Source organism: Piliocolobus tephrosceles, chromosome 3, assembly GCF_002776525.5.
Source record: "Piliocolobus tephrosceles isolate RC106 chromosome 3, ASM277652v3, whole genome shotgun sequence".
In the NCBI taxonomy this organism is placed as follows: domain Eukaryota; kingdom Metazoa; phylum Chordata; class Mammalia; order Primates; family Cercopithecidae; genus Piliocolobus; species Piliocolobus tephrosceles.
Genome location: NC_045436.1, coordinates 90817765 through 90832045, shown reverse-complemented (window position 1 = coordinate 90832045; position 14281 = coordinate 90817765). Strand labels below are relative to the sequence as shown.

Sequence of the window (14281 nt, the reverse complement as noted above, 5' to 3'; positions counted from 1 at the left end):
TATCAGGTATTCTTAAGGCAGAAGTCAACAAACATTTTCAGAATATTTCTATTATGTATGTTATCTATCCCTCTCTTTAGACTAGACTACCTTAGATATGAATGGCATGGGGGTATTTGGTGGGTGATGAGCTATCTCAATAGATAATCTTTGCCCTTGCGTCTCTACTCCGCCAAGGAAGCATTCTGGACTTACAAATGAGATAAGTAGTGTTTCTTAGTATAGGGAAGACTTTGTATTAGAAATACGTTTTAGCAATAAGTTTCTAAAAATAGGTAAAATACAGAATTAATAAAATGCTAAAGTAGAAAGGAAATTTATCATAGAGATTTATATAATGAATTGTAGAATCAAAATTTAGTGTGTTTATATATTTTAACCCTTTTAAGTTGCATAGCATCATAGCACTACATATTTGCAGGATTCGTTATTCCATTTATTTAGAGACACTATGAGTCAGTGTCAACTTATCCCTTGAAATGAAACTATAGCAGTTTCCCTTTACCTGTAGTTTCTGTGATTTGTTACCTGTGGTTAGTTAGTTTAAAAATATTAAATGGAAAATTTCAGAGACAAATAATTCATAAGTTTACAATGACACATCATTCTGTTCCGCTCTGTCGCCCCCAGGATGTGAATCCACCCTTTGTCTAGTGTATCCAAACTGTGTATGTACCTACTCATTAGTCACTTACTAACCAGCTCTATTATCAAATCTACTGTTGCAGTATCACAGTGCTTGTGACCAAATAACCCTTATTTACTTAATAATGGCTTCAAAGTGCATGAATACTGTGTCCAATTTAAAAATTAAACTTTACCATAGGTATGTATATATAGGAAAAACATAGTACACATATGATTGTTTACTATATGTGGTCTCAAATATCCACTAGGGGTTTTGGAATGTATCCCTCATGAATAAGGGGGACTATTGTATATAAAAATCTCACCACCTTGGGTAGCCAAAAGGTTTTAGGCATAATTACCAATATGCACATTATAAATAGCAAACAATTTATTTTAAAAAACTTTCAAAAGCAATGTCCTCTATATTTTAGTAACAGTTGTGCTTAAGATTCTTTTCAGAAATTTTTGAATTGAATATCATATACAGCATTTTTTGTCATTATAAAAGTATTTAATAAAATGTTCAAGCACTTATTACATGTGCATAATTTTATGTACTCTTTCCTTCAGAAAAGGGATTCATGCTTTTTGTTGGTGATATTAAAAATTATTCTAATACAATCTTATTTTCTGATTCAAACTACATTATAGCAATGTTAAACTTACACTCCTCATGCTTGATAGTAATGACCACTTATATACCATTTCTCATCTTCAAAGCTCTTTATACAAATTAATTAATGTCAGCCAATGACATTTCTTGGAAAGGATTTATTTAAATGGCATCTATATAAAAAAATAGTCAATATATTTACATAACAAGTGCTATATGTACCCTTTAAATCAAGCCCCAGAATCCTAGAAGTCATTCACTTTGAGTACACTACAAAGTACAATTATCTATTATAGCTTGAAGAGACATAGAGATCATCTACTTCAAACCTTCCCCCATATTTTCAAATGAAGAAAATGAGGACCTAAAAGATAAATGGCTGACCAAAGATGACACAATAAATTAGTGACAACGCGAAACTGGTTTACTGATAATAAATTATTCCTAACATTTACTGAGGTCGAACAATGTGCTAGGAAATGCATCAAGTACTTGACCTGGATTACCATATATAATCCTTCACCCTACAATACTAGAATCATCTTGGTTATTATTTGCTATTTAATCAGTGAATTACTAAAGAATGAGGATAAAAATTGAAAAATTAAATTATTTTCTTCAACAAGAATAGCAATCTAATAATGAGGAAACATTTAGCCATTTTTACTTTAAGTACTACATTTGGGCCTATGTTTCTATACAATTACTTAACAAAAATCTAGAATATTCAGTATAGCAGATAACATCCCAAGTGAAGGTATTTGTTATATATCTATAACCATGAAAATTATTTTTTAAATTATAATTTTTCATTTTCTTGCAATGAAGAATTTTTTTTAAATAAGTTCATAAAATCTATAGTAATGCCAAGTCTCTCCTAATTCTAACACTTGAAGAAACTGATGAGACAGTAGTCTTCAAATCGTTTTGAACTTTTTCCAGAGGCCTTTCAAATGTGAAGCAATGTTTTTGTTTCTTGCCTATGACCATTTTGTTCTTGCAGGCAAAAAAGCAACAACAACAAAAAGTGGACTTCGTAATCATTTTAATTGTTTTCACTGAAAATAATTCTCTATTCCATAAACGTTTTCTTCTTTTAATCTGGACTACAGGTATTTCTTGTCAACAAAGTAGTCTTCACCAAAGGAAAACAATAGAAGTTTCCATTTTTACTGGTGCTAAAAATTCCTAAAGCCAAAGGATACTCTTATAGACAGATTTGCTGCGCTTTTCTTGCCTTTGAATGAACATGTAACAGGCAACAACAGAAGTCAGTATGGAAAATGTTATGTTGGCAGAAAGTGCTGTATAAATATCTTTATTCCTAAAAGAATGGGCTACACTACAAAATCTTGTCACTATATAGCTTTAACCAAGAAAATATCTGCAGCTCATTTAAATGGCAGGAATAATAACACTGATCAATGATTTCAGAAATAAAAATTCTCCTGAAATAAGACAGTCTGTGAAAACAAAGTATAAAGAAGTAATTACTTACAGTCTGGCAAATGACTGCCTTGACATCCTTCATATAGTCTCTCTTCTAGAATCCATATACACAAAATTATCAAATATAAATATTTGAATTTATCTAACAAAACATGTTTATGGTGGACTAACACTTTTACTCATTTTCAAACAGTTCTACTTTATTCATTAAACTCTTTCCGTGGTAGAAAATAGTCTTTCAGGCTAAGCATTATGCATACATTTTAGGGTAAAACCTTGTTTATATATAACTTTGGTGTGTGTGTGTGTGTGTCTGTGTGTTCAAAATCACAAATCAGTATGAGGAAATTAACTATTGACTTTGAGAACTACATGATGTTTATATTGATATGAACCTCATTATTATGGAATATGTAAAATAAAAACTACTTCCCTGTATATAAAACCATTCTTTGAAGCCCAAACAACAAAACCAACTAATTTAAAGCAACCATAGCAAAGGGCATTTTTAAACAAACTCTTTTATGAGACATGGAACTCATCCAGATAGTTATAGTTTTCTTCCTAGTTTTATTTATTTCATAATTTCATACTCATTACACAAATCAGCTTACATGCTTCGAAATAATATCTAACCAATTGCAAAGTTTTCTTTATTTATAAATAAATATTTAAATAAATAAATAAACTACATAACACTAGGTCAGTGAAAGCAACTACAAAAACAAGCTGGCCGTTCGCACGCCCTTGGGCCGCGGCCGGGCGCCCGCCCTTCCTTCCGCTTGCGCTGCGAGCTGAGCCGGTGTTATGTGCAGAAATAACATGTCAGCCCCGCTGAAAACCATCATGCCCGCCGCCTGGAAAGCCACCGCCACGGTGATTTTCCTTCACGGCTTGGGAGATACTGGGCACGGATGGACAGAAGCCTTTGCAGGTATCAGAAGTTCACATATCAAATATATCTGCCCGCATGCCCCGTCTGTTATGCCTTTACATTAAATATGAACATGGCTGTGCCTTCACGGTTTGATATTATTGGGCTTTCACCAGATTCACAAGAGGATGAACCTGGGATTAAACAGGCAGCTGAAAATATAAAAGCTTTGATTGATCAAGAAGTGAACAATGGCATTCCTTCTAACAGAATTATTTTGGGAGGATTTTCTCAGGGAGGAGCTTTATCTTTATATACTGCCTTTACCACGCAGCGGAAACTGACGGGTATCACTGCGCTCAGTTGCTGGTTTCTACTTCAGGCTTCATTTCCACAGGGTCCTATCAGTGGCGCTAATAGAGATATTTCTATTCTCCAGTGCCACAGAGATTGTGACCCTTTAGTTCCCCGGGTGTTTGGTTCTCTTATGGTTGAAAAACTAAAAACATTGGTAAAACCTTCATAGGTTTTAAAGTATGATGCATAGTTCGTGTCGACAGGAAATGATGGATGTCAAGCAATTCATTGATAAACTCCTACCTCCAATTGATTGACGTCACTCAGAGGCCGAAGTACACCAGCATCACTGTAGTAGAGTATAAACCTTTTCCAATGCCCCATCTTCAAATTTCTAATGTTTGCAGTGTTAAAATGTTTTGCAAATACACACCAATGACAGATCAAATAATGTCTCCTCATGAGAAATTTATGACCTTTTAAGTTCCCATACATGTATTTTTATAAGAAGATCCATGATATACTATGTTAAAATAGATGCAGCAGGAAGCTTCTTTTTTCTCAAATGTAATTCAGCAAAATAATACCGTACTACCACCAGATTTTTTATTACATCATTTGAAAATTAGCAGTATACTTATTGAACATTTGTTCAGGTATAAATAAGCAGTTAAGATGTAAATAATTTATGCATGTTGTGACTTAGTCTATGGATTTATTCCAAAATTGCTTAGTCACCATGCAGTGTCTGTATTTTTATATATGTATTCATATATACATAATGATTGTAACACATAATAAGAATGAGGTGGTATTACATTATTCCTAATAATATGGATAATGCTCTTCATTGTCAAAAAAAGAGTAAAATTGTTGTCTTCAATTAATGACCCTTATATTTTGGGACCAGGCAATTTTTTCCTTGATATTATTTCTATTTAATATTCTTTTCTCTCAAGGAAAAAAAAGTTCATTCGTTCTTTATTGTCCTTCATAGCAGACCAAATATTACCTCTCTGCCATAGACAGCTACTGCCAATACATGCTGTAATTTGACATTCTGAGTCACAGATATAAGGTATCTAAAATCTACTTATGCTTCATAGAGAAATCAGACATTATCCACTCATTTCAAATTATTATACCTTATCCAAATTTATACTTATTTAGTTATTAGGATCTTCAACCCAGGTAACAGGAATAATTCTGTGGTTTTATTTTTCTATAAACAACTGAAAGAATAATTAGATCATATTCTAGTATATTCTGAAATATCTTTAAGACTGATCTTAGAAACTAATTTCTAAGATGATTTCATCATCTCATAGCATAGAATTTACTTTTTACACGTTTGAAACCAACTACTATAGAAGATGAGAAACCCATTGTAATTTTTTGCTTTATTTTCATCTGCCAGTGGACTTATTTGAAATTTTCACTTTAGTCAAATTATTTTTATACTAGTTTTTCATGTAAACATAAAAATAGTAATCATTTTAAATTGTCAAAATTTTCAGATTACTGGTGAAAATTATTTGAAAACAAACTTATGAGTAATAAAGGCTAGTCATAGCCCTATACATAAGGTGTAGTTACTGCACAGATTAATGTACAGCAAAAATGTATGCTTGGTATTTCTGAACTGTGTTAATTTTTCTGCTGTATTCCAGCTGACCAAACCAATATTAAGAATGCATTTTTATAAATTGGTGCTAATCGATAATGAAAATAATTTAGTAATGGACTATGTAGGACGGTAATAATGAAGCCAAATGTTATCGTCTGGGTTTAAAAATTTCAAACATGCCATTTTTCTTTATCTTGAAGAATATAAACTGTTGTTTCAGTTCTACAGATGAGCAAAATATTATCTATGGCAAGAAATATTCCGTTGAAATGTTGTGCAGTAATGTGGGAAAATGTAAATGTTTTTCATGGTTTTTATCAATGTGAAATAAATTTAATTCTGAAAAAAATCTGAAATTTTTTCTAAGTCTTCCTTATATCAGTTCAAATATTAATACATGCTTAATGATGCAAAGTGTAACTAAAGCTTTCCTGGAACAAGAGGAAAGAATAATTGTCAGTGGTCACTTTTATACTCGGTACTTTGTCTCAAAGCTCTAAGATTTACCTGAATGCATTAAAAGGAAGGAAAAAGGAAATCATAACTGTAACTGTGGTGAACTTCTAGATGTCAAGCACTGAATTAGGTCTTTATATATTATTATATTTAATCCATATTGTGGCAGATTGTAATGCTTGTCCCAAGCACAGTTCCCCTCTTCCCTGTAAGAAAATCATCCTTGACCACTGCCATGTGACTTGATGGGTTTCCTTGTGAAAGGAAGACATGGTGTCATCGAGGTTGGCCACATGACTTGCTACTGCCAGTTAAAATGTGAACAGTGTAATACTGTGCCAATTCTAAGAAGAAATTTAGAAACCACTGTATGTTTCTGCCAGCTCTTTCTCTTTTCCTCTGCCCTGAAAATGTGTCCTAGATTGGATCAGCTCCTTAGCCTAATCTCTAGAATAAGATGTGAGAGTGAAGCCACTAACACACAAAAACAAGAAAAAAAAAGAAAAAAAAAAAAAACCTCACTTGTAAATCATTGAGTTTTGGGGATTATTTGGAATCATAACATAACCAAACAAAAACTGATTGATATGTGTGCTGTATGAGATTGCTTACATTATACTCATTTTATAGAGACTCAAACTGAGGCTAAGAGAGGTTGAGCAATTTTTCCCAAAATATTGATGTTTACCATAAAAATCTCTTTAAGAGAAAATTTCTGTGTCTTGGTTTTCTCATCTGAAAAAAAAAATTAGTAGTTTTCCTTGTCTCTTAGAGTTATATATTAAAGTTGTTTTGGAGATTAAATGAGTTAATACATGTAAAATACTCTGAACACTGCCTGGTAATAAGTGTTCATTATTGTTTTAATTATTACTTTTATTTTTAGGGATTATTATGAAATTACTTAATTCTTCTGAGCGTCAGTTTACCTATCTGTGGAATAGGGATAATTATACTTTTTAAATGTACAGGATGTCATCAAAATAATGTTCTTTATTCAACATGATTTTGTTATAACACTAATAAGAAAAAAAAATCAATTCCTGGTCAGGGTCACTGTCTGTGGAGTTTGCACATTCCCCACATATCTGTGTGGGTTTTCTGTGGGTACTCTGGTTTCCTCCCACATCCTAAAAAGTGCAAGTGAGGTGAACTGGCATGTCTCCATGGTCCCAGACTGAGTTATGGTGGGTATGAGTGTGAGTGTGCCCTGCAATGGGGTGGTTTCTGTCCAGGGTGAGTTCCTGCCTTATGCCCTGAGCTACCAGGAGGGGCTCCAGCCATCCATAGCCTTGAATTGGATTAAGCTGGTTGGAAAATGAATTAATGAATATGAAGTATTATAAAATAAAAGTGTGAAGTATTCAATTTCATACAAATGCACAGTAATAAGTAATGTGGTAGAAAAATGCTCAGTGCAAAAGAAACTACCATCAGAGTGAACAGGCAACCTACAGAATGGGAGAAAATTTTTGCAATCTACTCATCTGACAAAGGGCTAATATACAGAACCTACAAAGAACTCAAACAAATTTACAAGAAAAAAACAAACAACCCCATCAAAAAGTGGGCAAAGGATATGAACAGACACTTCTCAAAAGAAGGCATTTCATGTGCCAACAGACACATGAAAAAATGCTCATCATCACTCGCCATCAACAACCACAATGAGATACCACCTCACACCAGTTAGAATGGCAGTCATTAAAAAGTCAGGAAACAACAGGTGCTGGAGAGGATGTGGAGAAATAGGAACACTTTTACACTGTTGGTGGGAATGTAAACTAGTTCAACCATTGTGGAAGACAGTGTGGCGATTCCTCAAGGATCTAGAACTAGAGATACCATTTGACCAAGCAATCCCATTACTGGGTATATACCCAAAGGATTATAAATCATGCTGCTATAAAGACACATACACATGTATGTTTATTGTGGCACTACTCACAATAGCAAAGACTTGAAACCAACCCAAATATCCATCAATGACAGACTGGATTAAGAAAATGTGGCACATATGTACCATGGAATACCCTGCAGCGTTGAAAAAGGATGAGTTTGTGTCCTTTGTAGGGACATAGATGCAGCTGGAAACCATCATTCTCAGCAAACTATCACAAGAACAGAAAACCAAACACCGTATGTTCTCACTCATAGGTGGGAATTGGACAATGGGAACACTTGGACACAGGAAGAGGAATATCACACATCGGGGCCTGTCGTGGGGTGGGGGTAGGGGGTAGGGATAGCATTAGGAGATATACCTAATGTAAATGATGAGTTAATGGGTGCAGCACACCAACATGTCACATGTATACATATGTAACAAACCTGCATGGTGTGCACATGTACCCTAGAACTTAAAGTATAATAAAAAAAAAAAAAGCACTTTTTTTTTTGTTTTTAAAAAGAAAAGTGCTCAGTGAACCTGTTGTATTGTAATTGATTTTGAATTGTGTGGTGGGAAGCGTTCCTTACAATTTTTGCTTTGCAAACATTTACTCCTTGATTGAACTTCACCACCACTAGAGCTGCTATCACTTGCTGATTTACCAAAAATTGGGAAAATAATTATTTTAGTTGTTTTTATAAAACTCTCTCAAATGGATATATAGCTCATACTTACTTCATTGTTTAATAGTATAAGTGTTTTGGTCTTCATTTAGAAGTTTGGTGATGTTTTTGTGACCAGAAATATGTCATAGGAACCTAATTCTTGTTTAAATCAATTAGCCTGTGGTAATATAGGTTTTGTTATATGTTATAGATGTCCAAGAACCTATTGACAATGTTCAATGAGGACCTACCATACAGGATTGCTGATTTAAATAAAATAACATATGTGAAATTGCTTTCACATATGTTATTAACATATAAGGCTAATTGTATTATTAAACTATCTGACCACAACTATTTGTAAAAAGACAATAAACCATTGTCATAAAAATATACAGCCACCATTATGAATATACCAAGAACTTGCAAAAAATGTTCTTTAAGAATCTATAATTATCACTGTAGTTAATCAGGTGATAGATAACAAGCTTATGTGTGCAAAGACAATGACGAATCTCTAGATCTGTACTATCCAATATAACTTTCTGTGATATTGGAAATGTTCTATATCTGTATTGTACACCACATAGCCACTAGCTACATGTAGCTATTGGGCACTTAAAATGTGGTGATTACAACAGAGGAACTGATTTTTAGTTTTATTCAGTTTTAACTTATTTATATTTAAATAGTTGCATGTAGCTAATTGCTACCATATTGGACAGCTCAACTCTAGAACTTCACACAGGGGAAATCTTGAGAGAAAAAAAGTACTCTAAAACTCAGAATAAGGCAATGGAATCTTCCTCCATTAAATAAGAAAATTTGAGGAGGACAAAATCTGGGCAATGGAAGATTTAGGTGATTGTTATTCTGAAACAATCTATTTTAGAAAAATCTAAAAGATGACTTGTACATTATGATGCGTTTGCCCTGGCCTAGCATTCCACAAACTGTCAATAGCAACGAAACAAATAAATTAAAGGTTGCCATAATAACACTGTTTTCAGAAGGCAAAGCTCCTAAAGGGAGGAAAGAAAACACTGATGATAACATAGTAGCAGACCTCTTAGAGCTAGGAACTCATTTTGAAGCCTGATTAATGAAAAGCAACACTGTTTTAAACATCATCTCCAGTGATACCATCCTAGCTCAAATCATAATCAACTTTCAACCGGACCACATCAATAGCTTAAAAATAGGCTTGGTTTTTTGTTCTTATCTCATACATTCTATTCTTAACATTGCTACCCACTGGAGTAAAATGTCAAAATCACAATCCTTATCATGTCATACTCTGCTTAAAACTTATCCATGTTGTACCATTATTGTTAGAATAAAATCCAGCTTTTATTGTGACCTATAGATCTGGTCCTGCCTCGGACTATGCCCTCATCTGATGTCTCTCTCCCCTTCATTGATGACACCCCAACCACTCTGTCCTTCTTTCAGTTCCAGGACATACCATGTTTTCTTTCCCAGGGACCTTTTCCTCTACTGCCCCTTCTCCTGGGACACTCTTTTCACCCCTTCCTCTTCTATTGACTAGATTAACTTCTACATCTTTTTAATCTCAACTCAAATATCCTGTTATAGAGAAGTCTCCCTGATTGGCACTTTTTTGTTTTTCTCTCTTTCAATACCTTATGCATTTTCTACATATTCCTGAACCCAATTTACTTCTGTATTCATTTGCACAATCTCTGTCTCCCACAGTAGACTATATGCTCAGTGAAGGCAGGAAGTATTCTGCTTTATATCTGCTTTGTTTACTGTAGCATTTTCAGCACTTAGCATATTCAGTAGATGTGTTGAATTATTGAATGAATGAACAATCTCTTGTCTTAACTATATTTTGTTTCCTTACAATACCCACTATTATCTTTTTCTCTGGTATCCTCAATCTTTTTCTCTACACTGGCCTTTTCCCCCTAAACTTTCAAGCATGCAGTTCCCTGCATTAATCAGCCCTTTATTATAACCTGTCTCCTGTCTTTGCTACAACCTAATTCCTATTAGAGAATTGATTTTGAATTGTGTGGTGGGAAGCGTTCCTTACAATTAGAATGCCAATTCTTTCATTCATAGCCATGTTTGTACAATAAGGCATTTCCCCAAAGATCCTGTTTCTTCTTTATCCATGCACAACTTCTCCTTTAAGCTTTGCTTTCTGTCCCATGATATATAAAAAATACAGTTTCAAATTTGAACAATTTTCTGTAATTGCCAAATCAAATAGCATATTCTGTAATGGAAATTACCCAGAATCCCACCATATTTGGAATGAACTGTTTTCATTTTTCTCTCTTCATGTTCAGTTCTTAACTATATACATCCATAAAGCTTTAATTAATGGTGATATTTAATACTCTAGTATCAAAAGTGGCTACATTTTCTCTATAATAGCTCTATAATTTTTATATACAAGGATGTCTTTTTTTATGATGTGTTACAATTAAGCTATTTTTTATACTTAGATTGATATGGGTTTTCACATTCTCACCATTTGAAGACAAATTGGAAATAATATCTTCATGAAACTTAATATTTTTCCTTTTTAGACTCTATCCTTAAATTTCCAGGAGTAGGAATATTGGGTCAAAAGATATGACTATGTTTATTGCTCTTGAAATGTACTGTCAGAGAGCCTTATGAAATATACTACCAATTTTTGTTGTAAACCATTAAAATATGAACGTACTAGCTTCACTATATATTTGCCAGTGAGCTTTTCTCATTCCTAACTCTACTTGATCTATTGATTCCTTTGTCTTCCCACCTTGAAATCTCCTCCTCAGTTTATGCTATGTTATCATGGTTCTTTCTTAGTTTGTCTTTATTTTCTTTACCACAAATTTTCTTTATTTCTCTACCTGGCCTTATATCTGTTTACCCTTTTACCTACATCTGCTCCTAAGGCTTCAAATATTTATTACTGAGATGGACTTTGAGAAATTTGCAAATTTTGTTTTGTTTTGTTCTTGTTTGTTTGAAGTACTTGTGATAGGAGAGTAAATTTTTTAACTTAATTTAAAATTAATGAGAAGTGAATTGTAGCTAGAAGTAAAACTAGGGATACTAAATATAAGAAAATGTATAGTTAATGACATAATATTAATAATTCATAATTCGGCATCCCGAATGATGCTCCACGAGATTTCTCTGCATCACTACCATAAATCCTACTTTCCCAAACCTAGCTTGACTCTGTTTCTGTTCCTGGAATTCAAACATTTCTAAAGAAGGGTACAAGCCAGACATATTTATCCATTGAAATATTTTTTAAAAATCATGCTCTCAAAAATATTTATGATTGGAAATGCTTATGTTATAATTGAGAAAAAGCAGCCTATTATCTAAATGGTTTAAAACACACACACACACACACACATACTCACACACACACACAAACACACACACGAGACCTAGAACACCGCTGCACAAATGATGATTCAACAACCCACAGAGGCTGACCGACACATTTCCACAGGGTTGACGCCATTATAGGCAGTTATGGCACCTATTTTGTTTCCCTTTTTAATAATTTAAATTATCATTTAAATATCTCATGCCTTCAAAATGAAAAGTACCGTGGGACTGTGCATATCCAGACTTTGGAGACCAGATGAATATGTTCCTGATTTAGTCATAGTTCATCACTCAGCTGCACACCAACAGCCACTGCGCTGGTTTTGAACATTATGCAGTTTTTAAATTATACTTATTCTTTGTCATGTATATATTAATATATATCCCCAGTAGACCATTAGCTAAGTACAGGCAACATAAGAAACACTAATGTTAAAAGGCAAGCTAATGAGAAACGAACACACCAAAGAGAGATGATATTTCAAATTTGTTTCAGGATGATTTCCACCAGATTCACATGTTAAACTCATCTAAGCAAGATGTCTCTGTTGTTTCCAAAACAGGAAAAATATTATAACCATTATATCAGGTTGACTTTCATTGATTGGAAATTAAGCCTCCTCATCCCTACATCTTTTTACTGAATAGGACTTGAAAATAACTGAAAGCTTTCTTCTTTGTCATCACTGGATTCAAGCATAAACTTTTAAAGTGCAATGGGCAAGACTTGGAACATTAGGTAACAAAAACATGTTTTTTTTTTTTCTTTTTGATACCATAAACACAGATTTTAACCTATATTTTAATCTACATTTGGTCTAAAACCTATTATGCTAAGTATTTATTTGTCAACAAAACATATTTATTCTTACACAAGGGAAGTAAGTAAAGAACATACTTCGCTTGACCAGGTTGCTTAAGCCAAGCTTCAGGTTCTTTATCTATGTAAAAAAGGAATTAGATGAGCTGATCTTTCCAGATGATTACTTCCTGCTCTAAAATTCCATGACTAGTAGGAAAGAGGAACAGGTCCAGTGAATTCACACTTGCCCATATCCCAAATATACTTATGTGCATATCTTCCCACATGCTTTTTCTATGGTATGCGTGTCCCTGAAGACCAATATAGGTAATTTTTAAATATCAATGAAGTACAAAGGGAGCATAGAAAATTAAATGCAAAACAATTGCTATGTATAGCAGATTTTCATTGGATTTAAAGTAGTATTATTTAGTTTTTATTTTAAAAATGTTTTACCAACACACAAAATGTCAGAGTGCTAAAACAAAGCCTCAGTAGCCTCCTGTTCTCCTCCAATTTTTGCATCCTAGAGGGAGCCCCTCTTGACTCTTTTAGTTGATTCTTTTGACAAATACCTTCCTATTTGTAAATAATATGCTCTTCTTACTTAGAGTTTTCAGCTAAGGTGTTGCCTATTGATTTCCCACTTGGGAGATTATTATTTAGTTTTTTGGGTTTTTTTTTTTTTTTTTTTGGTGCCAATACCTACTTCTCCTCTTAACATGCCACAGATGCATGCTAACTGTGCCCCAATATTCCAATATTTTACATGATAGTTGTGGTTGGAAAAATAGGCTGGAAAAAATACTGTGGCTCTGTAAAACTGTATCCACAGCTGAAGCATAGAGTGCACTATGATCTCTTAATTTTCTGTGCAATACTCTGTCTTCCCAGGAAGACATGATAATGATTATTTTTAAGTTTACCTAGAATTTTCAGTACTTATTTATTAAAACCTAAGTTCTTTGTTAATTTTTAAGATGTTAAAATACATTATGTATTAATCTTCTTAAATTTTTCCTGGACTTTTCTGACCTGCTCCAATCTGGACTAAATGCTCTCCATACACAGCTCATAGCTATCATCCTGCACCTCTCTCTTGAACTGCATTCTCTGTTTCCTATTTCATGTGTTAAATATAGATAGATATCAGAAAGACATGGATAGATGTACAGACATATAGATACGTTATCTCTTCTACAGATACAACATGACAACAACATATTGAGCTTATCTGTAAAATGGTCTATCATTTTATTTTGATACTCAGTAAGTGTTCACACTTGATAACTTTTTAAATTGTTAATAGAAAAGTCATACTTCCTTATTATATTAAAAGGTTTTTTTTAAATCTTGGAAAGTGAATTTTATCACAATTGGTTTGCAATTCTAACTATAAAATCATATAAAAGAGAATAATAATATTGATAACACTTCTTTCTTCTGGGTTCATCTGGATATTTAAAACTTTATAGCCTTGTATAACTCCTTATTCAATAACAAGTACAATCCGTGCTCAAGAAATGTGGTGTTTACAGGAGCAGAACCTAGAGTTAGTTTCAATGTAACCTGACAAGAGTGAAGACTAGGGAGGAAAAATAGTGACTA

The 14281-nt window shown here is 33.3% G+C and overlaps 1 protein-coding gene across 1 annotated transcript; it reads left to right on the top strand.

Moving 5' to 3' along the window:
• The first annotated feature begins 3499 nt into the window (after positions 1–3499).
• On the top strand, positions 3500–4092 carry LOC111547840 (acyl-protein thioesterase 1-like). The gene is made up of 2 exons (XM_023219879.1): positions 3500–3666; positions 3717–4092. The coding sequence occupies exons 1-2, from the start codon at positions 3500–3502 to the stop codon at positions 4090–4092; spliced, it is 543 nt and encodes a 180-aa protein (XP_023075647.1).
• Positions 4093–14281: the final 10189 nt, after the last annotated feature.